This window comes from Narcine bancroftii, chromosome 6 (genome assembly GCF_036971445.1).
Source record: "Narcine bancroftii isolate sNarBan1 chromosome 6, sNarBan1.hap1, whole genome shotgun sequence".
Classification (NCBI taxonomy): Eukaryota; Metazoa; Chordata; class Chondrichthyes; order Torpediniformes; family Narcinidae; genus Narcine; species Narcine bancroftii.
The window spans coordinates 229,595,674-229,621,709 of NC_091474.1; the positions used below are offsets into that span (position 1 = coordinate 229,595,674).

Genomic DNA, 26,036 nt, shown 5'->3' on the forward strand with positions numbered 1-26,036 from the left:
GAGGTCGGCTCCTGAACATGAATGCAGCTTCCTGGGACATCAGGGCAGGGGCAACCGGCGTGAGTTGTCAGCGCAGGGACATCCCTCAGGACGTCCCCATACTGATGCCGCTGCCCAGCTCTCCCAGTGGCCCGAAGATGGACCCCGCTCTCTCAGCAGTGAGAAAAGGGCTACAGATAGCTGTTAGAGGAGGCAGCTGAGTCCCCACGGCTGCTTTCCCAATGGCCTGGCATGGGTCCCCACGCCCGCTCTCCCAGCAGCCTGACATGAGTCCCCGTACTGGGGGGCAGCCAGCACAGGCTGTCAGTGTGGGGACGTCCCCATACCGCTGCCCAGCTCTCCTGGCGGCCCGGCGTGGGTCCCCGCACCCGCTCTCCCAGCAGTTCTGCATGTGTCCCCATGCCCGCTCTCCCAGTGGCTCGGCAGGGGTCCCCACGTCCGTTCTCCCAGCAGCCCGACATGAGTTCCCGCACTGTGGGTCGGCCAGCATGGGCGGTCAGTGTGGGGTCGTCCCCATACTGCTGCCCAGCTCTCCCAGCAGCCTGATGTGGATCCCCGCGCTGTGGGGCGACTAGCACAGGCTGTCAGTATGGGATTGTCCCGCACAGAGTGTCTCCGCGTTGGCCGCCCCAGAGTGTGGTGGATCGTGTCGGACTGTTGGGGGAGCGGGTGTGGGGGCTCGTGTCGGGCTGTTGGGGGAGCGGGTGTGGGGGCTCGTGTCGGGCTGTTGGGGGAGCGGGTGTGGGGGCTTATGTCGGGCTGTTGGGGGAGCGGGTGTGGGGACTCGTGTCGGACTGTTGGGGGGAAGGTGTGGGGACTCGTGTCAGGCTGTTGGGGGGTGAGTGTGGGGGCTAGTGTCGGGCTGTTGGGGAAGCAGGGAAGTGGTGTCAGTGTGGGGAAGTCCCGCATGGGTCTTCCCCGCACTGATAGCCTGCGCTGGCTGTCCCAGCTCTGACAGCCAGCCATCCCAAACCTGACAACCCGAAGGGACAGGAGCCGGAGTGTGCTCAGAGACACATCCGGTGCAGCTGTCCCTTCAGGTAGCCAGTGCTGCACTTTTAGCGCTGCCACCTGAACAGCAATTCAAAGGGCCACTTCTGCTTCTGCAGGCGCATTCTTGGTGGAGAATGCACTTGAAGATGCCTAGTGCCAGTCCTGTGAATAATATGACCAATTCAACTAAGATGACTACCCAATACTGGGAACTTGGTATGGACACGAATTGATATTGGTTCCCACCCTGCCAATGCATTTACAAAGACAACATTTCAATGTTCCCATGTAACCTTCGAAATGGCACAGGTCTACAGAGGATAGGGATCTCTGCTGCCTGGTACATAACAGATCTATCTGAGGGTTTTGATCTTAAAACGACCACCCAGTTTACACAAAAACGCTGGAGAAATTCAGCAGGTCATGCAGCCTTTTTTATGTAGCAAAGATAATCAACACTAGGTCTAAGCCCTTCTTCAAGTTGTGAACAATAAGCAGGCAGGCGTCTGAATAAAATACTTGGCAGGGGCACAGGGAGTAGCATAGGGTCACAGGCAACAGGCCATGAATGGATAAGACTGGGAGTTCAAGAGAAAAAACTGAGAAGTGATAGGGGGGTGGGGGGGGAATAGCTCTCTGAATGGAGAGGGAAAGAGGAGAGTGGCCTAATAGAAACTGGAGAAGATGTTAATGCCATCCAGTTGGAGTGTGCCCAGATGGAATATTAGATGTTGCTCCAACAATTTAAAGGTGGCCTTGGTTTGGCAGTGCCATAGGGCTTGGACAGACATCTGCATGGGAGTGGAGTGCAGGACTGAAGTAGTTGGGACTATGAGATCCACATGAAACACAATAGGCTGCAGATGCTGTGATTGTATTAAACGCACCAAAATGCTGGAGGAACTTAGCTGGGTTTTTTTTCAGCATCTACTGGAGACAAAGATAATAGTATCAACGTTTCGGGCCTGAGCCCTTCTTCGAGGAAAAATTAGAAAAGGCAGAAACAGGATACATCAGAAAGTCTCAGAATTCAAACAATGTGGGAGGAATCTGGACCAACTAAAGAGTTTAATTGCATACAAGGGACTATGCGTTAATTCATCATGTCTGTGTGAAAGGAGGTAGGGAAAGGAGAGACGACGAGGGAGAAGGGAGTGGGGGAGAGAGGTTTTAACAAAAGCCAGAGAAGTCAATTGTAATGCCATCTGGTTGGAGGTGCCCAGTCGGAAGATGAGTTGTTCCTCCAATTTATGAGTGGTCTCAGTCTGGCAGTGTATGAGACCATGGACAGACATATCAGCAATGGAATGGGATGGAGAACTGAAATATGTGGTGACTGGGAGATCCACATTATTGTAGTGTGGAGACTGTGAGATCCCCACCATAATTGTGGATAGAATGCAGCTGCTCAGCGTAATAATCTCCCAGTCTGCATCCAGTCACTCTGACGTAGAGAAGGCCATAACAAGAGCAGTAGATGATCCCCAGAGATTCTCAAGTGAGGTGTTGCTTCTCTTAGAAGGACTGTTTGGGACCCTGAATGAGGTGTGGGCACAAGTGCGGTCTTTCCTGCAATCACAGGGGTAGGTACCAAGGGGACGATTAGTGGGAAGAGAAGAATGGATGAGGTAGTCACAGAGGAAACAGTCCCCATGGAAGGAGGAGAGCGAAAGATGTGTCTGGTGGTGATGGGATCATATTGTAGGTAATGGAACTCATAAATTGCTGGACAGAAAATGGCAGGTCGATCAAGTCCTTTGCCTCAAATTCAAGGTCCACTACTTCATAGGCTTCAGATCATGTCTTTAATGGCTTGGAACTTGGCAACTAGGGCAAACAAACTGTAGGGCAACTACCGAGGTTCAAGTGGTCTTGGTTCTGGTGTGCAGTTGCAATAGGTTGAATAATCTCCCATCAGATCTATTGATGAGTTCTACTCCCCCAAGAACTTTGTTGGTTAAGCATGTACGTTAGAATCATGGTTTGCATACCATGATGAAGCAGATACAAGATGGAATGTTCTTAAAAAAGCCAGCTTTTTAGACAAATTAAGAAAGCTTTATATTTCATACAAGCATAATTTCATGCAAGCATTAAATCCAAGTATAGCAATTTACAAGGACCTGGGAGTCAGGTATTTTTGTTAGTTAGTCAGTTGTACTTGGGAATATGGCAGCCAATTCAGGAAAGTACACTCTCCCACACAATCAAGTAATGATCAATTAATCTATTTTTAGTGACATTGAGTAAATGTTCTCTACTTTGAAATGCTTATCATTTCACCTGAAAGATTTTAAACAGAGTGTGAACCTACAAAGCACTTGACCATTTAACATTCTTATCACAAACATGGTCAAAAGCAGAAATTACAGATGAAAGAGTAGGTCTCCTTGAAGTTAGAATGTTATACCAAGCAGTATTGAGACAAAATCTTTATCTCAAATTATCTCATAAATTGCAAATCATTTTTCTGCAATTCAATGAACAGCACTGAAGAAGCTCAAGCTACCACTGCCACTCAAAGGATTCACTCCTCTCTCACCAACCTTCTGTACATCAAAATTATCAATGTGTACGTTATTGCTAATGGTTGTCCACTATTTAATTCCATCTGCAACTTCAATGAAACAATCCATGCTTTCAAGCAACAAGGTCTAAACAGTGTAAAGGCACAAGCTGATGGGACCGGAGGGGGGAAATGGAGGGATGGGGGAAGGAAAATAACCTCAAAAATAACAAGGGAAATAAATATTGACCTTGCCTGAAATGTACACATTCTATAAACAAATGGGCTAGTATTTGACTCAACAGCCATCTTGCAAACTATAGTCACATTCACCACTGCTTTCTTCAACGTATCTAAATTCTTAACACATTCAGTAGACCAATCACAGAATGAAGTGAGCCACTCAAAATCACCATAATGTATTTTTTTTAAACCCACAACTAACTCATGTGCATGCTGCTTTCATTGCTTCAAAAAAGTAACAATCCGCAAAACAATAAAAAATTGCCTTGAAACATGAAACATTAAACTTTAAGTTGGAGAAACTGTTGCCTTTTTAAAATAAATACTTACAACATGTACTCTGGGCAAATATTTTAATGCTCAATGATAATCAAATTCACATTCACTTCACCACCGACCAAACCTCACGAATTGCGAGTCTGGTATTCCACTATTATGAAATTTTGGCAGAACTGGATCAGTGAATATGTAGCAGAAATGGGAATTACTCACCATCTTATAAGATGGGAGATCCCATCTCCCACTACAATGGCAAGGAATCCCCTTCATCGAGCAGCTTGCCTTCAACACACCCACATTGTTAATCTAACCAACTCCCAGCTGAAAAGGGAAGTTAGTTCACTAATGGCCAGTTTGGGAGCTGGGTAATATGGCCCCATGAAAATGCTATGGCAGGAAAGATGTGCAGGAAATGAAATGGTGTCAAACATGACCAACTAACTTTTTTCAGAGACACTTGATAAGGGTTGATACGAACTTTGGGCACTGTTCTCATGCCACTACACTTGCTTGAAGCCTTTTCTTTCATGACTGTTGCATCCCTCCAGAATTTCTACCACTCTTCCACAAAACTATCAACAAAAAAAAACATAAAAATTTTACCTCCATTTACTTGGCTTGAAGTATTATACAAGTGATCTCTCAACACCATTTTAACACAATTTTTTGTGCATTTTAGCCAGGGTGGCACATTATTACAGCATAATTATGAACATGAGGGTCTGAATGAAAAGAGAATAACACCAAATAAAATTAGTTTGGTCATAAGGATTCATCCTACCAGATACAAACTAATATTTTAAATGAATCCAACCTAAGTCCCTCTTCTTCTGTGTTCTTATTCTGACGATTAAAGAATCAGAAATTTACAGCACAGAAGGAAGCTATTCCGCATATTACCACTAGAGCCACTTTACAATTCCAAGCCTTGCAAATTATAGATCTAGTGTTCAAGCAGGCATCTTTCAGATGTTTCAGCCCGTACTACCTTCTGTGATGGTACATTCAAACTCTCACTGTTCTTTTAGATGGGAGAAAAACCTTCTCATTTTTAATTAAAATCAACATTGCTCATTTTCTACTTTTTCAGGTGAATCCTTGACCTCTCAATTTTGTATCAAGTTTGTAGGATTCTGCCAAGATGCTTTGTTCCATAGTAACTCTTATCTACACAATCTAATCTCAATCATGTCCAAACCTTGTAAATATTCTCTGCACCCTTGTACCATACTTGTGCAAACATTCATTGTTTAATATTAGTACCTTAATACTGAAATGCACAAGGAAACAAAGAAACAAAACATTTCAATTGATGGATTGTAAACAATTTCTCTTGCAGCTTAACATCTGGTATAGCAGGAAATCTTGCATAGAAAATTAACACCAAATGTGATATCTTTGTTAAGATTCCAGATGATTTAGAATATATGAATATTATCTTTTGTATCTGGATATTAATACATATATGGAAATTTAAATAAAATATTCATAAAACCTTCCAGATGATAGTATAGTTCAAATGGATGTACAGACCTCAATTATATTCATGTTTGCTCTGAACTAAAATAAATTATGCCCCCAAAGAAAATGTTAAAAGACCACTTCATTCCACTGGTAAAACAAAGCTTTTATTTGTCACATCCAGGGATAACTGATTGACTGAAACTGGTTTTGACAATTGGCTGCCACATTCATTACAGTAGTAACCTTAACATTTCGTGGATGTGGTCAACGGGACAACTTCCTACTGGTGGTGTGGGTGAACAATTGCCTGCTCTTTAAGTAGGATGCCAAAAGCCAAGTCAATCCTGATACCCCTCAGAGGGGCTATGCTGGACAGTAAATAAAATTCTAGTCCAAGACCAAATAACACAAGTCACATCTGCTTATCTAACTTGAAGAACTCTGGCCAGAAACATTGGTTAAATATCGTTATATCTTTACCTCCAATAGAAGCTGCAAGATCTGCTGAGTTCCTCCAGCATTTGCTTATGTCTGTAAAGATCAGCTTGTGTTCTTTCAAATGGAAAGGCACTGTTAAAACCAAAAGAATTCCCATTTTGCCATTTCTGGCTGAGGCAAACTAGCAGCCAGAGGCCAACTTTGCAGCTTTATGGGGAAAGAGGAGGGGTGGGGGGTATGGCAAAACTGATGCAGAAGTGAAATGGAGTGAAACCCATTCAATACAGCAAGAAAGGAGCCTTTCCAACAAATGTTTTAGAGGAGCAAAGACAAGGAAAGGCCAGACTTTGTGTAATATACTCACTGATAATTATCTGCAGCCAAAAGCTCCATTTTTCTCAACCATAAATGTACTTTCTCCAATTCAGATTCACCAAGTTGTGGACCAAATTCCAGTTGATGCGCTTATTAATAGTGTAGGCTTACAAAAGAGGGTGCAAGCTATATAAATGCATTGTGATCTGCTGTGACCACTGCTCTTTTCTCCTTTCACAAGTGGTTTCTGCCAATTAAGTATCGTGGAAAAATTGACAGTTATCTTGGCTTTCCCCTTTTTAAAGCAACATTCAGTCAACCAATTCACCAATTCTTGGAAGGAACATTACTCATAAATGCCCTCTGAAATAGCTTGGTGTGTTTCTTAATTCAAGGGCAATTCAGGACAGACAATAAATACTGACCTTGCCACTGGCTTTCACACCATGAACAATTAAATACAATACAACAGACAGGTCTGATATCAGATTTAACCTCAGTTGCATCCGCTGTAGCTGAAAGTTGCCAATTTTATATAGAAATTGTGTTTTTCTATGTGGCCCAGAAAAAAAAATCTACTCCCAGGCCTCCATTCAAGCTAGTTGTCAAGCAGCCATTTGGAAACGTATGACAGCAGTTCATTGCCCAATTATTCTGCCCCGGTGAGAAATTAATTCCCCAAATCATTTTCTACGTACAACTCCAATCAAAAACCGAACAAGTGTCACTGTTAACTGAAAATGTTATTTAATCCTTCAAATCTATTTTTAATTTAAAATTCTGAAATTATGGTATGTACAACTTCTATACACAAAATTGTTAAGTGCACTTTACAGATACTGCTGTAAAGTGCTACAAGTTATCTTTAGTTAAATCACATGAGCAAATTAACACATTGCTGCACTCTCTCTTCTAGAAAAGTTTTTCAAAGGATGTTCAACAAATTAAATGATTTAACCCATTTTCAAGTACCAAAAAAAAACTTGTGCTGTCAACTAGTATCTTTAAATGTATTAAATTTGCCTCTAAACAAATTACAATTATGTACACACCAAAGTAACGAAAAGTTGAAAAAATAAACAAATGTTTGAAAATAATGGTAAGATTTCATGTGCAATGGACATATTTGGCAAGCAACAAATAAGAGTCCTGCAATCAGTAATTTAGTACCTTTGATGATCTCATACAATCTATTTAATTTTTCACATTTTATTTACAACACAGTAAAAGTCGATTCTTGCCATTTAAACCAGAGCCACCGAATTACACCCAATTAACCTACAACCTCATAACTTTTGGAGGGTGGGAGGAAACCATAGCACCTGGGAAAATCCCACGCAGACATGGTGAGTACATTCAAACATGACAGCGCTGGACTGGAACCCAGTCCAGCTAGCGCATCCTACTTAGTTTATTGCCCATTTTGACTGAAATATACAATGTAATCAATTTTGTGACCAATTGTTAAGGAACTAGTAGCTTTATTGATGATATCGGAGATTCAAGAGGAGCAATGCCGATGGGCAAGTTTTGAAACCAAGTCTACTCGGAGAACAGAGTCAATATCTTTAACAATTAGCCCAGCATTTCCATGCACTCTATCTATTTCCATTTTGCCATTGTAGGAAAATGGGAAATCTATTTCCAGTGCGCAGCACTCAAACACAAGGTTGTCTGCAATGGAGCAGATAGTCCTATCACTGGATGTTGCACTTGGCTCTATCAAGGAATCTATAGCACAAGAAACAACTTCAATCACTGATGTGATTCATTTTCTAGCCTCCACATTTGTTGCCTTTGCAAAACCAGGAAACATAACGATGAAACTCAAACTGCATCTGAAGCAACAGATACTTTTCCATATATGGGCTTCAGCTAATTACTGATGAAGGTATCAATGAGTAATACCCTACCAACTCCCAATACCATTCACAATACATGCTTAAGAAAATGACCAAGGAAAGCAATATTATCCCATCAGTACATCGAGGTTCCAAACTTTGTTATCAGCCATGGTATCAACACTTCTGCCACTAAGCTCCAAATCTAAAGGTCTGCGGTAATAGCACCCTTAATCATCCTGCTTCCATGCTAGAACAATGAGAGAAAGATAACCCAGTGCCTGATTAGGATAGAAACTATGAAACAGTATTATATGCATGTACCTTGACCATTTGTAATTTGATTAAACAGCAACACTAATAATTTCATGAGTTGTGTGCTGTCACCCCATGGGAGCTTTGCAAAAGACTAAATGATTGACAGATTAATAGGATGGAAGTTATTTGATATTAGAAGGATTAGCTAGTGTATAAAATTAAGTGATGGTGGAAAGTGTTGCTGATATAGAGCTGGATCTGCCACCTCGTGCAATGATATCCATTAGATCAACCTTCGTCACTCTCTCACCGGCAGTTCTCCCCCATTATAGAAGACACACAATCAGCATTCTTAAATTGGCATTCAACTAAAACTACACCTGTTAGAAAATTCAAAACCTGATCCAAACCAGTTTGTCGATTCAACAACCTACAATAGCTATTGTGGTTGCGGTATTATATCTTTAGGTTTCAGATTAGTCTAATCTGCCAACCCCCAGAGGATACACTTCATGCTCACCAGGGAGAGGAACAGTGATGAGTATAATGTCAGGCAAATGGGTTGGAGCACATCATGTTTAAGGAGAAGTGGTGGAGCTTCTTAAAAGGCATTTGGATCGATAACTATGAATCTAGATGGGATATGCTCTGTAGGTTACTACCAAAACTGATGGAAGAGATTGCGATGATCTTGTACAGGAGTACAACTCCACAGGAATTGGACTGGAGGATTGGAGAAAGGCAAATGTAATTTTATTTTAATTTTTGTTTTAATGACGCAGCACAGCTGAAAGCTCTTTGGGTTCATGAAACCCATGCAACCCAATTAAATGCTTTTAACCGACCAAACCCTATACATTCATACATTCTGAAGGAGAGTGGGAGGAAACCAAAGCACACAGTGTAAAAGCTCATTACAGACAGTACCAGAGTGGACCACAGGATAAAAAAAAAATGTAGTTCCCTTGTTCAAGAAATTGTTACATTTAAATAGAGAGCAGATGATGAAAGTATGTGCATGGTAACACTGGATCTAGTGATTATAATGCCATTAGCTTCAAGATAATTATGGAAAGGAATAATCCAAATTGATGAAAGGCCAATTTTGATGGACTCAGAAGAGATCTGGAAAGTATGGATTGGGATAGATTGTTTTCTGGAAAGATGTACTTGGTAAGGGGGAGGCCTCTAAATGTGACATTTTGAGAGTACAAAGTGTTTCTGTCAGAATTAAAGAATTAGTTTCTAAAACATAATGAGGCGCTGGTTGATGGTGTGCATAGCAGATATAAGGAACTTGGAGTGCAAGAAATTCAAACCCTTTTGATATGAAGACCAACATACCATTTGCCTTTTTAACCGTCTGCTGTACCTGCATGCTCGCCTTCAGAGACTGGTGTACAAGTACCCCTAGGTCTCTCTACACTTCCGCATCTCTTAATCTATTGCCATTCAAATAGTAATCTGCCCTCCGGTTTGTATTACCAAAGTGGATAACCTCACATTTATCCACATTGTAGTGCATTTGCCATGTATCTGCCCAGTCCCTCAATTTATCCAAATCACACTGGAGCTTCCTGACCCCCTCTTCCGTGCACACAACCCCTCCTAGCTTAGTGTCATCTGCAAATTTGGAGATATTACATCCAATCCCCTCATCCAGATCATTAATGTAAATTGTGAACAGCTGGGGTCCCAGTACAGATCCCTGTGGTACCCCACTGGTCACCGCCTGCCACTCAGAAAACGAGCCATTTATCCCAACTCTCTGTCTTCTACCTGCCAGCCAGTTCTCAGTCCACATCAATACTTTGCCCCCAATCCCATGAGCCTTGATTTTGGAAGCCAGTCATTTATGAGGGATCTTATCGAAGGCCTTTTGGAAGTCCATGTACACCACATCCACTGGCTCTCCCCCATCTATTTTACCTGTTACCATCTCAAAGAATTCCAATAGATCTGTCAAGCACGATTTACCTTTTGTAAATCGATGTTGACTCTGTCCGATCCCTTCTCTGCTATTACATCCTTAATAATGGATTCCATCATTTTGCCCACTACTGATGTAAGGCTCACCGGCCTATAATTCCACACTTTTTCTCTACCCCCCTTTTTAAATAGTGGGGTAACATTAGCTACCCTCCAATCCATGGGTACTGATCCTGAGTCTATCAAGTTCTGAAAAATAATTCTTAAAGCATCTGCTATCTGAATCAATTTCCCCAAGACCATGTCCTTAGAGATACTGATTTCTTTCAGTTCCTCCCTTGCATTAGTCTCTATGTTTCCCAACATCCTTGGGAGGTTATTTGTATCCTCTCTTGTCAAAACAGAACTAAAGTAAGAATTTAATTGGTCTGCCATTTCCTTATTCCCCATTATATATTCCCCTGATTCCGACTGCAAAGGACCTACTCTGGATTTCACCAATCTTTTCCTCTTGACATATTTATAAAAACTTTTGCAGTCGGCTTTTATATTTGCCGCAAGCTTACTTGCGTAATTTATTTTTGCTCTCTTGATTAATCCCTTTGTCCTCCTTTGGTGCATCTTGAACTGCTCCCAGTCTTCGGTTGTGGTACTTTTTTTGGCCAATTGATATGCTCTCTCTTTGGACCTAATGCTGTCTCTAATTTCCCTTGTTATCCACGGTTGAGTCACCTTTTTTGGTTTATTTTTATGCCAAATGGTATAAACGATTTTTACAATTTCTCCATTAGATCTGTGAATGCTTTCCATTGTCTATACACAGTCAACTCCCCCATAAACACCACCCAATCAATCTTACTCAACTCCCGTCTCATACTATCATAATTCCCTTTATTTAAATTCAGGACCTTAGTCTCGGTTTTAATTTCATCACTCTCCATGTCAAGTGAGAATTCGATCATATTGTGATCGCTCCTACCCAAAGGGCCTCGTACAACAAGATTGTTGATTAGCCCCTTATCATTGCATAATACCCAATCTAAAATGGCCTCCTCCCGAGTTGGTTCCTCGACATATTGGTCTAGATAACCGTCCCGTAAACATTCAAGGAATTCCTCCTCCTCAGTATTTTTACTAATTTGGCTAATCCAATCTATATGCAAATTAAAGTCTCCCATGATGACAGTGAGGAAGTCTCTCCAAACCAGATGTTGAATATGAACCAACTGCAAAAATGGGGTATAAAATGGCAGAGTTAATTTAATGCAGAAATGTGTGAGATGTTGCACTTTTGGAGGCTGAACCAGGGGAAGTCTTGCACAGTGAACAGTGGGGAGCTGCGGAGTTCAGCAGAATGGGGTGGGGGGGGGGGTGGTTATGGGAACACCAATACCCAATTCCTTCAAAATGGAATTGCAGGTAGATAGGGTCATAAAGAAACCCTTTGGCATATTGACTTTCATAAATCAATACCTTGAGTACAGAAGCAGGGGTGTTATGTTGATGTTGTACAAGAGATTGGTGAGGCCACATTAGAGAGTAACATGTGCATTACTGGTCATCTACCTACAATAAAGGCATTAATAAGATTGAAAAAGTGCAGAGAAAATTTTCAAGGATGTTGCTAGCACTTGAAGAGCTGAGTTGTAGGGAAAGGTTGAATAGGTTAGCTCTATTACCTGGAGCGTCAGAGAATTCAAGGAAATGTGATAGAGATATAGAAATTTATGACTATACATGGGGTGAGACAAGAACTTGAGGAGCTTAGGAGGTTGAAGGCCTAACATAAGCTGCAGGGGGTTGGTAACTTGCAGTCAAAGGACTCACACAGAATGTGGGTTGCTGGAGACTGGCGCATGAGTAACAGGTATTGGAACTGGGATTCAAGAGAGGGTTGAGAGCAAGAAAGGCTCATGACAGGCCTCGGACGCTGAACACTTCTTGATTGTATCGAAGGTTTGAATCTGGAGCTTGGGTTGCCAATGGTTTGAACAGGAGACTGTGCAACTGCAGAGGCTGAGGGAGCATGAGAGCAAATCCACAGACACCATCTCCAAAGCGACTCTCTTTTGCTTCTCTTTCTCTTATTGTTAGGAGCACAGGGCAATCCTCATTGTGACTTTATCTGCCATACAGCAGACAAAAATTGAAGTAATGTATTTGATGGCATACAAGACTCACTTTTTTCCTGAAACAATGGCTCAAAATATTCCTGGGACTTGCATGCGAAGTTAAAATTCAGGTGATAATGGTGAGTAACACCAACAGTGATCATCGTCGCTTACTAGTATCGCCACCATCTATCATTAGGGCCTGGCGGCGGACTGTTGTGGGGAGCAGGACAGTGGGAATAGTGTGGGGGCTGGTGGCGGACTGTTGGAAGAATTTCCCGGCGGCCCGCTGTAGGTCCCCCCAGCCCCGAGGGAGAGAGCGGGCCAATGGGACAAGAGTGGGGACTGACAGTAGGCTGCCGGGAGAGACCAGCAAGGGGACCAGTGCGAGGACTCACAGCGTGCCACTGGAATAGAGTAGGCAGTGGAACCAGTGCGGGGACGGACAATGGCCAGCCAGGAGAGGGCAGGAAGCAGGATCAGTGCAGGGATCAACAGTGAGCTTCCAGGAGAAAGCAGGTAGAGGGACGAGTGCAGAGACCAACAGTGGGCCACCAGGAGAGAGCAGGTAGGGGGAACAGCGTGGGGACTGCCAGTGACAGTTTATTTTTATAAAATGTTTTCTGCTAGTTGTATGTCTTGTCCAAATTTATTTTCTGCTATACTGTATCTACATATTTCTATAACATTAAAAACTCACCCATAAATAACCATATAACATATAACTATATAACAACCAGTATGGAAACAGGCCATCTTGGCCTCTCTGGTCCGTACTGATTTAAGTGATCTCTTCTAGTCCCACTTGCCTGCACCCTGCCCATAACCCTCCAACCCCATCACATTCAAGGACCCATCCAACTTTTCCTTAAATAACAAAATTGACCTTGCTGCAAACACCTCTTCCGGAAGGTCATTCCACTCAGCCACCACTTTCTGAGTGAAGAAGCTCCCCCTCATGTTACTTCTAAACTTTTGCCCCCTAACCCTTGACTCATGACCTCTCATTCCAATCTCACTTACCCACAAGGGGAAGAGCCTATTCACATCCACCTCATAATTTTAAATACCTCAATCAAATTCCCCCCTCAACCTTCTATGCTCCAAAGAATAAAGACCCAATCTAATCAATCTTTCCTTGTATTCTAGATACTGCAATCCAGGCAACATTTTAGTAAATCTTCTCGGCACCCTCTCTACATTAGTGATATCCTTCCCATAATTTGGGGACAAGAACTGCACACAGTATTCCAAATTTGGCCTCACCAATGCCTTGCATAGTCTCAACATCACTTCCCAACTCCTGTATTCTATGCTTTGTTTTATAAAGGCCAGCATACCAAAAGCCTTCTTTACTACTCTATCCACATGAGATTCCATTTCAAAGAATGATGAACCGTTATTCCAAGATCTCTCCGTTCCTCTACATTCCTCAGTGCCCTCCCCTTCACTGCTTATGTCCTGTTTTGATTATTCTTCCCAAACTGAAGCACTTTGCACTTATCGGTATTAAACTCCATCTGCCACCTTTCAGCCCACTCTTCTAAGCCGTCCAAATCCTTCTGCAGTCTCTGAAAACCATCTTCAGCAACCACAAACCCCCCCCCCCTATTTTTATATTGTCCACATATTTACTAACTCAATTTACTACTCCATCATCCAAATCAATAATGTAAATAACAAATAACAAGGGACCCAACACCAATCCCTAAGGCACACTGCTCGTCACCAGCTTACATCCTGACAGACAATTATCCACCGTGACTCTCTGGCATCTAACCTCTAGCCACCATTGAACCCATCAGACTATCTCAATATTAATACCTAGTGCCTGAACCTTCCTTTCTAATCTTCCACTAAAAAAATTCTTAATATTCCCTGCTGAACTGGGGAGGGGAACTTGTATGCCCATGGGTCTTATATGCCATCAAATATAGTACATCATGTATATTACATTTTTTAATGTATTACATGACAATAAAACGTATGATGGTCACGTGCTTACCTTTGTCAAGAGGAGAGTGAGAGTGTCAGGATCACCTGTGTGGCAGTGAACTAAATGAGAAGGTCAGAGGAGTTTAGCTGGATGGTGTTTGGGGACTTAAAAGAATGCAATGCCGTGTCTAGTAAATAATAAAAAGGAAGTCAACTTTATGGCGTATTGAAAGAAATGAGTAAGTATATTCTTTGTTTGTTTGTAAACTGTGGTAAATCAGTGCCATTACAAAGGTACCTTTAGTCAAGGCAGTGAAAGGTGAATTATTCAAGGGAAAATTTAGGAGGAATTTCTAGAGGGTAGAATAAGTACAGTAGTTTGAAATAGACTATTCAGTTCTGGGGTGTTCTATGGTTCTAAGAAGTGTAATCATGAAAATCCTGGGAATTAAACATCAGCAAGTACAAAGTCAATGATGGGTAAACAACTGGACAGGATTCACAAACATTTCAAGTATAGTCTTATGAATAGTTAGGAGGCTGTGAAGAGCAGGTCATGAGTCACAAAACTCATTGAAGTTTTTTGAGTAGATGTCGAAGAAATTGAAAAGGGTGGTGAATGTGGTGTAAACGGATCTTCCCCATGGTAGGTTCATTCAGAAAGTTACCACCTGTGGAATCCATGGAAACTTGACGGCATGGATTCCCCAAATTGGCTTGCCCATAGGAGCAGTCGATGGCTGGGACCCCTGCTCTTTGTGATTTTTAGACATGACTTGGGCAAAGTGAAGAGTCAGCAAGTTTTCAGATGACAAAAAAGCAGCAAGTATTGTGAGTAGTTTACAGGGTTATTGTAGGTTACGTCAGAATATAGACAAGATGCAGAAATGCGCAGAGAAATGGTAGATGAGGCCCAATCTGGAAAAGGGTAAAGTGATGCTCTTTGGAACGTCGAACTTGAAGTGGTTAATGGCAGGATTTTAGCAGGGTAGCAGAACAGAGGGACTTTTGGGTCAAAGTCAACAAATCTCTCAAGACTGCTGATCAAGTTGATAAGCTGGTTAAGGCATATAGTGGCACAGTTAATGCCGTGATTAGCGCAAAGCTTTTACAGCACCAGCGACCCAGGTTTGAAACTAGAGCTATCTGTATGTTTGTTCATTCTCCCTGTGACCGAATGAGTTTCTTCTGGGTGCTCTGACTTCCTCCCATATTCCAGACATACAGGGTTGATAGGCTCATTGGTCACATGGAGGTAATTGGGCAGCATGGTCTCATGAGCTGAATTTAAGAAAAATATGAAATATTTTAAAATTAAAAATATGGTTTGCTGGTCTTCATTAGTCAGGGGATTAAGTTTAATAGCCACAAGGTAACGTCGCCTCTCAAAAAAATTCTGGTTAGACCACATTGGAATATTCTATTCAGTTTTAGTTACCTTATTACAGTTTTAGAGAGCGTTCTGGGGGGATTTCGCAGAAAAATTGCCTGAAGTGGAGAATGTGCTGTTTGAAGAAAGATTAACAGAGTTCAGGCTTTTCTCTTCAGAGAGATGGAGGATCAGATACAATTTAAGAGGTGCACAATTATGAAAGGCACAGATAGGATGGATAGCTGAAAACATGGTCAAAACCAGAGAAAATCGGCTTTGGCGAGTCGAGGGAAGTTTAAGGGAGATGTTATAGATTTTTTTTTTAAAATAGAACAGTGGATGTCTGGATTGAATTCTTGAGGATGATGGCGAAGATTAGTACAATAGGGAGAGTAAAAAGACTCTTCAAAAGTCTTACATTCTCACAAGGATGTTATAAAAATAGAAGGTTGTGAGGTTGGGAAGGGTTAGCTTGATGTTGGAGTTGATTTATATTGGTCAGCACAACATCATGGGCCAAAAGGCCTGTACTGTTCTTTGTTGAATGTCCTGTTGACTATTTGGGATAAAATGCTCTTTGGAGAACAAAATACTTCACTGATGATGGATTATTGCTCACAAGTAGAACATGGGCAGTAGACACAAATGAGTGAATCACTTTCAGTTCTTGAAGACCAAAGGGGTAATTGTGAAGGTACAGTGCTAACTACTTAAAGCTCTGAGTATTCTTACAACAGCTGATTCTCCATACTGTTTGAAAATTCCACATGCCTTCCTGTTGTACACATTAGCAGTGAAATTTGAAAGTATAATTCTCTCCTTTCTTCTCCCCCACCCTCACAACAGAAACCTGAAATACTTTTGAGGCTGGTTGATCTTTCAATGCTTAAAGTCAAACAGGTCTTTATATGGACATACATTATCTGTTGCAGAACAAAGAAGAAACAGTTAAGATAAAGACACCCATACTGAGAACAAAGTGACAAAGGAAATTGAGGAAGGTAGGTGTGGAGTGTATGGATTTTAGTTAGGCCTTCGACAAGGTCGCCCATGGTAGATTCATTCAGAAAATCATGAGGAATGGGATCCAGGGAATCTTTGTTGTGTGGATTTAAAATTGGCTTGCTTACAGAAAGTAGTAGCAGATGGAAAATATTCTGTATGGAGGTCAATGACCAGTGGAGTTCTGCAGGGATCTGTTCTGGGACCCCAGCTCTTTGTGATTTTTATAAATGACCTGGATGAAGAAGTGGAAGGATAACAGGTTTGCAGGATTGCACAAAGATTTAAAGTGTTATAAATAGAGTGGAACAGGGAAGATCTAAACCAGATATTAAATAAAATTACAGAAAACAATATACCAAAAAACCCAGAGATCTTCCTTCTAAGTAACATAAAAAACAAAGAATTTGGACTTGATTTGGATGGTGCACAAAAAAGATTTGTTATGATAGCTCTAGCCATAGCAAAAAAATGTATTATGTCAGCCTGGAAATTAGAAGATAACTTGAGAATACAACAATGGTACATAGAAATGAATAAATGTATTCTATTAGAAAAAATAACATATAATTTAAGAAATAATATTGAAATATTTGAACAAATATGGGAGCCATACATGAAACACAATAGAGAAAACCTACCGGGGACATCTACCACCTAAAATAACGGAAGGAGAAGGAAATGAAAAGAATTGACTCAGTGGAATTTCTTGTTTATTTTTATTGAGTGACAACATTGTTTGACTGGTTTAATGTATCTTAGATTCTGTACTTTAAATGAATGGGAGGGGAGGTAGGGAGGGTGGGATGGGAAGGGGGGGAGAAAACGACACTATATATTTGAAAAGGAAAATGTATGTATCTTGGTCAATGTGGTTTATGGTGTGAAAAATAAAAAAATTAAAAAAAATAGAGTGGAACAGTGGTTTTCAAACTGCCCTCCCCCCCCTATTCCCCAAGAAAGGGATTCCTTAAAGTGTTATGTGAGTGGGAAGGGAAGGTTGAGAACCACTACTCTACACCCAATGGTTACTGAAATATTTTGCTGAGAAAATTTATCTTTGGCCCATTTCCTTTGGAGTTATGAAAACGTGCACATAACAAGTCAATTAGGTAATGATTGAAACAGTAGTTTTCAAATATTTTTCTTTCCACTCACAGATAACCTTAAGCATCCGCTTACTAATCACAGAGCACTTATTGCATAAGGATTGCTTAAGGTAGAATGTGAATTTCAGGGGCAGTTTAAAAACAACTGGTGTAGAATGTTGCTGTAGGTTAAAACAGGATGTAACAAGATATAGAGTTGGGCAGAGAAGTGGCAAATGGAGTTCAATCTAGTTAAATGTGAAGTGATGCATTTTGGAAGGTCAAACTTGGTTAATGGCAGGATTCTTATCAGTGTCAAAGAAAAGAGGGAGCATGGGGCCCAAATCCATAGATCCAAGGTTGTTCTGCACATCGATAGGATAGTGAAGATGGCTTCTGGTTTCTAGCTTTCATTAGTCAGGGGATTAAGTTCAAGAGTTGAGAGGTAATGTTGTAGCTCTATAAAGCTCTGGTTAGACCATACTGGAATATTGCCTTCAGATCTGGTTGCCACATTACAGGAAGGGTGTGGAAGCTTTAAAGAGGGGTCTATAGGAAATTTACCAGGATGTTGGCTGGGTTAGAGAACATGTCTTATACGGCAAAGTTAACAGAGCAAGGGCTTTTACCATTGGAACAAAGTTGAAAGGTGATCAAGAAGTCTACACAGAGACATTGATATGGCGTACAGTCAGCACTTTTTTTTTTCCTGCGGCGGCAGTACCAAATAACAGAGAATATCTGGCTGAGGTGACAGGAGGAAGATTTAGGGGGGACATCAAGGTTAAGTTTCTTTTATATACACAGGCCAGTGGGCGCCTGGAATGTATTACCAGGGGGTGGTGGTAGTGGCTAATACAATCCAAACATTTAAAAGACTCTTAGACAGGCATATGGATGCAAGAAAAATGTAGGGTTATGGGTGCGAGGTTGGGAAGACATATTGTTGAGTAGGTTTATATAGATCAGCACAACATCATGAGTCAAAGGGTCTCTACTGTGCTGTTGTGTTTTGTATTTTAATGGAAGTGAATAGACTAATGATAAATGGGCTAAACAGGTTCCTGTTCTTATGGCTCTAAAGATGCATGCAAAATGTACTGAAAGCATTATCCCCAACAAAGGGAACATCACTATTAGCCACTTTATAGAGGAATGTTCTGGTCACAACTGGATTCCATAGACATTTTCAGTTCCTGTTTCTAATGTATTTTCTGCATAGCAAGTCACAGCTGAAATGGCCCTACTACGGAATAAATGAGCAATGCAAACACTGGGTTTCAGCTAAATAGGTTATCGGTCAGATTGTGCAAAACCAAACTGTATTTATCTCCAGTACAACACAAAGTTCTAGGCCCATCTTGGTGAAAAGAATGATGAATACTAAGCTGGTCACAGAAGGCCACGGAGGTGTCTGACAAATCAAAAGAGCACCACTAGGCTTTTGCAAACAGCCATTCTCCTTTTCCTTGTGGCTGACCAGACCGTCTCCACAGCTGCTGCCTTCATTGTATCTTTCTAAAACCAGGAGTTAACCAATACCACTTTCTGCCAAGACTACCAATAAAACTGAAGGTCAAAACCTTCAGTGAATCTCATTCAATCTGCCAAAAGATTTCCTTTTAAATACTGTAGGTAATAGCATTAATAGCAAATCTTCAGTGTTGGACCAATTATTACTGGTATGGACATCTTGCTTAGACAGAAATTCACAAATGACTTTCAGTGAACTCACTATCTATAATTTAAGGTACTGCAGAACTGATAGATAGTACCAAATAAGCAAATACAAGATGCCCAATTATAAAACAGCATAAAGATCATCATCCCCTACATGCCATTCCTTAAAAATAGACAAATACAGGACAAGGAATCATGTTTTTTTTTAAAGTTGCAAATGTTGTGATTGCAGTGCAAAAACACAATAGTGCTGGAGAAACTCAGCAGGTCATGCAGCATCTATAGGAAACAAAGGTTTCAGGCCTGAGCCCTTGGTGAAGGTGTGAGCAAAAAGCAGGCAGATCTAATCAGGCCCAAAACGTTGGTTACTCATTGCTTGGTCTCGATGCTGTGTGAACTGAGTTTACACAGCACTTTTGTGTATTGCACAAGACATCCCACATTATTATTATTTTTTAAAACGCCTGTTCATAAAATGGGGTTCGAGTCCCAAGCAGCTAATGAATGAGCAAACTTCGAAGACTCTGGAAATGTTGACTCTTCCAGAACCCCTCTGGCATCAATACGAGGAACGAACACAGGCCATTCAGTCCTCCCCTTATTCTAGCTCACAGCCAACCACTTCAGCATTTACGCACCCTAGTTCCAGAGAACAAAAACTACGAGAGTCAAAAATGTGTAAGGGATCCAAGTGAATCATTTCCATCTCAAGCGAAAGCAATGCCAGGGACGGTTTCCGAACTTCATCTTGTATTAATGTTAAAGCTCTGTCTTTCTGTTGCTGGATATTTGGGATATTTCCTATCAGGGAGTAGGAAGCAATGCAGAGGATTCAGCCCTCTTGGGAGGGAACAAAAAGTGCAGTTAATGCTACATGTGGGAAAGCTTGGGGAAGGAAGGTCCAATCCTCCCCGTGGACTCGAGGCCACTGCGACCCTCAGTGAAGAATATGGCATCACTGTCGACCTGCAGGCACCAACACGTTTGAAATTAAGGCAGCAGAGAGCGAGAGAGAGAGAGGGAAGGGCGGGAAGGGAAGGGAGGGGCGGGGCGGGAAGGGAGTGGCAGGTTCCCCCTCTCTTCATCCTCCCACCCCCCCCCCCCCCCAACCCACTTACACGATCTCGTCGTTCTCGAACTGCAGCTCGCCCGCCGTGTCCTCGAAGTCCTCGCCGCCGCCGCGCGCGCTGCCCTCGATCGTGCGGTAGGGCACGAGCACGGCGCCGCGCGCGCCCGACGCGCGCACCACCTTCACCTCCATGGCGCCCACGCTCTCGCTCACGTGCATCGTCTTCTCCTCGAAGCTGAAGATGCCCGCGTGGTCGTCGTCGAAGATGGTGACGTTGGCCGTGCTGGGCGCCACCAGGCACGCGATCTCCGTGGCGCCGGGCGCCGCCACGTGGTTGGTGGCCGCCGCCGGGAGGTCGGAGACGGACGCGGCGTCGTCGGCAGGCGGCGCGGCCGCGGCCGGGGGCGCGCGCGCCGCGCCGCCCACGCGCAGGTGGCTGAGGTGCACGCAGAAGTTCTCGTCCTCCTCGAAGATGTCGTCGTCGATAATGCCGACCAGGATCTCTTTCTGCGTCTCGCCCGGCTTGAAGACCAAGCTGCCTTCGGTGAACTCGTAGTCGGAGCCGGCGTTGGCCGTGCCGTCCTCGGTGCGGTAGTCGACCGTCACCGTGTGGGTGAGGTCGCCGCCGCGGCGCACCACCGTCAGCGCCACCGAGCCGCAGTTCTCCAGGCACTGGTAGCTGCCCGGGTCGAAGTAGACGCGGCTGACCGGGCCCTCGTCCGCCTCGGGCCGCACCTCCTGCATGGACACGGCCTTGCGCGCCTGGTCGGCGGCGTGCCGCTTGAGGATGTTGCCGGCGCCGATCATGAGGCGGGTGGCCTGGATGCGGTAGAAGGCGCGGCTCTTGGTCTGCTGGCTCAGCACCTGGTAGTTGGCCAGCTCGATCAGCTGCTCCATCTCCTTGTCCGGGTGCTTCTGCTTCAGCTCCTTCAGGATGCGCGCCATGTCTCGCCGCGACTCCTCCTCTTGGTCCTTGGGCGCGGGCGCCGCCGCCGCCACGGTCACCACCGCCTCGGGCACGTCGCCCTCGGGCACGTCGGCCGACTGCGCCTGCGCCTGCGCCTGCGCCTCGTGCGAGTTGAGCATCTTGCCGTCCATCTCGAGGTCGGCCTTGCCGGGCCGGTCGGCCTCGCTCTCCACGATGACGCCGCGGTGCCGGCCCGCCCGGTACTTCTTGTAGACGTACTTGTAGAAGAGCAGGCGGCGGTCGGCCACCCAGGCGAAGAGCACGCAGACCGGGAAGAAGAGGAAGGTGAGCAGGCTCTCCCACAGCTCGACGACGGCGGGCGAGATGACGGCCAGGATGAGGTAGAGCCAGGCGTAGGCGAAGATGCTCCAGGCGGCCGTGACGAAGAAGACGCGCAGGTGCTTGATGCGCCGCACCTCGCCGTCGGGCACCACGTACACGCAGATGGCGATGATGACGAACGTGTTGAAGGCGGCGCTGCCCACGATGGTGCTGGGCCCCAGCTGGCCGGCGCGGAAGCCGTGGCCGCACACCTCGATGACCGAGAGCAGGATCTCGGGCGCCGACGAGCCGAGCGCCATCAGCGTGAGGTTGGACACGGTCTCGTTCCACAGGCGCACCGTGGTGGTGCTGGTCTCGCCGTTGGCGCGCTTCACCGTGATCTCCCTCTCCTGCGAGGTGATCACCTCGATCGAGGACATGAAGCGGTCGGCCACGATGGACACGCCCAGGAACATGTACATGAGCGCCACGAAGTAGACGATGGCCCGGGCCACCTTGTCGCCGGCGGACGGGTCCTGCGGGTACCACACGGGCAGAATCACGCCCGCCTTGCAGTTGTACGAGCCGCTGCAGTCGGACGCGTTGCCGCCGCCGTCGGGCGCCGGCGCCGGGTTGCCTCGGGGAAGGCAAGTGAGGAGGATCGCCAGCGTCAGCCCAGTCCTCATGGCAGGCGACCAAGGCGCCGCTTTCCACCACCTCGCCATGGTGCCGCTTGATCGGAGTCCAGCCTCAGCCTAAAAGAAACACAGACAGAAGTGAATGCGCGCAGAGAGAGGCCAACACGGGAAGGTAATCCTCGGACGGCTGCGTCTGCTTTTCAATCGTGCACCAGCACAGGCTGACAATCCCCCCCGAATTCCCAATCAAGCTGCACAATCCCCCCCGAATTCCCAATCAAGCTGCACAATCCGCCCCGAATTCCCAATCAAACTCCACAATCCCCCCGAATTCCCAATCAAGCTGCACAATTCCCCCCGAATTCCCAATCAAGCTGCACAATCCCCCCGAATTCCCAATCAAGCTGCACAATTCCCCCCGAATACCCAATCAAACTCCACAATTCCTCCCGAATACCCAATCAAACTCCACAATTCCTCCCGAATACCCAATCAAACTCCACAATTCCTCCCGAATTCCCAATCAAGCTCCACGATTCCTCCCGAATTCCCAATCAAGCTCCACAATTCCCCCCGAATTCCCAATCAAACTCCACAATTCCTCCCGAATTCCCAATCAAGCTCCACGATTCCCCCCGAATTCCCAATCAAGCTCCACGATTCCCCCCGAATTCCAAATCAAGCTCTACTATCCCCCCCGAATTCCCAATCAAGCTCCACGATTCCCACCGAATTCCCAATCAAGCTCCACGATTCCCACCGAATTCCCAATCAAGCTCCACGATTCCCCCCGAATACCCAATCAAGCTGCACGATTCCCCCCGAATTCCCAATCAATCTCCACAATTCCCCCCGAATTCCCAATCAAGATCCACGATCCCCCCCGAATTCCCAATCAAACTCCACGATCCCCCCCGAATTCCCAATCAAGCTGCACGATCCACCCCGAATTCCCAATCAAGCTGCACGATCCACCCCAAATTCCCAATCAAACTCCACAATCCCCCCGAATTCCCAATCAAATTCCACGATCCCCCCCGAATTCCCAATCAAACTCCACGATCCCCCCGAATTCCCAATCAAACTCCACGATCCCCCCGAATTCCCAATCAAGCTCCACGATTCCCCCCGAATTCCCAATCAACCTCCACGATTCCCCCCGAATTCCCAATCAAGCTCCACGATTCCCCCCCGAATTCCCAATCAAGCTCTACTATCCCCCCCGAATTCCCAATCAAGCTGCACAATTCCTCCCGAATACCCAATCAAACTCCACAATTCCTCCCGAATTCCAAATCAAACTCCACAATTCCTCCCGAATTCCCAATCAAGCTCCCCCCGAATTCCCAATCAAACTCCACGATCCCCCCCAATTCCCAATCAAACTCCACGATTCCCCCAAATTCCCAATCAAGCTCCACCATTCCCCCAAATTCCCAATCAAGCTCCACCATTCCCCCGAATTCCCAATCAAGCTCCACCATTCCCCCGAATTCCCAATCAAGCTCCACCATTCCCCCGAATTCCCAATCAAGCTTCACCATTCCCCCGAATTCCCAATCAAACTCCACAATCCCCCCGAATTCCCAATCAAGCTCCACAATCCCCCCGAATTCCCAATCAAGCTCCACAATTCCTCCCGAATACCCAATCAAACTCCACAATTCCTCCCGAATTCCCAATCAAACTCCACAATTCCTCCCGAATTCCCAATCAATTTCACAATTCCTCCCGAATTCCCAATCAAACTCCACAATTCCCCCGGAATTCACAATCAAGCTCCACAATTCCCCCCGAATTCCCAATCAAGCTCCACAATTCCTCCCGAATTCCCAATCAAACTCCACAATCCCCCCGAATTCCCAATCAAGCTCCACAATTCCTCCCGAATTCCCAATCAAGCTCCACAATTCCTCCCGAATTCCCAATCAAGCTCCACAATTCCCCCGGAATTCCCAATCAAGCTCCACAATTCCCCCCGAATTCCCAATCAAGCTCCACAATTCCTCCCGAATTCCCAATCAAGCTCCACAATTCCTCCCGAATTCCCAATCAAACTCCACAATTCCCCCCGAATTCCCAATCAATTTCACAATTCCTCCCGAATTCCCAATCAAACTCCACAATCCCCCCGAATTCCCAATCAAGCTCCACAATTCCCCCCGAATTCCCAATCAAGCTCCACAATTCCCCCCGAATTCCCAATCAAGCTCCACAATTCCTCCCGAATTCCCAATCAAACTCCACAATCCTCCCGAATTCCCAATCAATTTCACAATTCCTCCCGAATTCCCAAGCAATTTCACAATTCCTCCCGAATTCCCAATCAATTTCACAATTCCTCCCGAATTCCCAAACAAACTCCAAAACGAGATACCAGATACTAGCTTAAATATGACTCTTTTGGGGATGAGGAAACGAACAAAGTGAAGAGTGACTGACATTGCACTGGTAACCACAGAATATACGCGGTTCCCCTTTTGAACCGTACTCCGTGGATTTCATCTTGCATGTCACTTTTTTTCAATTCAATGACACACACTACACCGCTTAAAACAAACCCTTCGGCGTGGTACTATTTCCCCTGTATGCCACCGTTTTCCATTTTCAAAGAAATACCGGAAAGTGAGTGGGAGCCACAGCGCAGGATTTTGAACCCGGGGTGTGAGCAAAATAATGATTTCCAAGAGGAAACAAATGCCCTAAAAATCGGACATCCTGTAGAAAGCAAGCCGAACCTACCCCAGTGTTCAATCGGTGGTTTCTGGGTCTGACGTCCACTTGCCTTCGCTTTCCTCGCAAGTCAGGAGTAGAACGGCTTTACCACCATCGCGTTCGGAGGAAAGAAAGACGAACTCAATGAAATCCGCTAGATCTCGCTCTCAGTCCCAGCCATGGTGGGTCCCACGCCGCAGATCCAACATGAATGGTTCTTGGAGAAAGTGCAAGCGAAGATCAAGCCGAGCAGATCTGGAAGGGTCAAAGTTTCTCCGCATTATGTTTTCATTATTATGCGTAATGTGTTCACCGAGCTTCCGATGACTGTGCAACCCGAGCACTACGGCTGTCTCAGGCAATTACTATTTTCCGATTTCTGATCGTGAGAAAGCCCAGGCTTGCAGTGCATCATGGGCGCCTTGCCAGTATTCTTATCTCTGGACGACCCACCTACTTCATTGATCATTCTGCCGGCAGTTTTTTTAAAGAGGAACCATCTCCAGCCAGCGTGGGAAGTGAGATCGAACAAAAGAGCCGTTTTAGCCATAGAAATAAAACGCCTTTTTTAAAAAAAAGTCACTCGGAAAGCCCAGATGAATGCAAAGGATTGGGCATGTAGCGTTTTCCGTTCGTACTTGCAAGTGGCAACGCCCATAAGGTGTTCAGATCTGGAGGGAGGGGGGTTTGGGACGAGGCAGGCACACCTGGTTATAAAATATCGGTCGGCCGGGGCATTGGTCATGTAGGATTGAATGATTAGGCAGCTCGACTATTCCTGCTCACTGGTGTCAAAAGTCTCAAAGATCGGGTGCATCCGAAAATTATAGGGCTGCAACATTTGAAGATCTTTAAGGAAAACTTGGACCCAGAAAGAGATAACTTTCAAATGTATCAATCCATTACGTCTTGGTCCGCATGACTTTAATTTC

General features: G+C 44.7%; 1 protein-coding gene across 5 annotated transcripts in view; it reads right to left on the reverse strand.

The window, feature by feature from the left end:
• Positions 1-25,512, reverse strand: part of slc8a1b (solute carrier family 8 member 1b) — a 269,087-nt gene extending 243,575 nt beyond the window's left edge. For 2 of the 5 annotated variants that reach the window (XM_069887649.1, XM_069887648.1), the window contains exons 1-2: positions 25,132-25,511; positions 20,573-22,506 (exon numbers count right to left, since the gene is read on the reverse strand). In XM_069887649.1, coding sequence (XP_069743750.1) covers positions 20,573-22,476 — 1,904 coding nt within the window. In that variant the 5' untranslated portion in view covers positions 22,477-22,506; positions 25,132-25,511. Of the gene's footprint in view, positions 1-6,287; positions 6,479-20,572; positions 22,507-25,131 lie in introns of those variants that run through there. The other 3 variants (XM_069887653.1, XM_069887651.1, XM_069887652.1) reach the window with 3 other exon arrangements.
• Between the last annotated feature and the right edge of the window lie 524 nt (positions 25,513-26,036).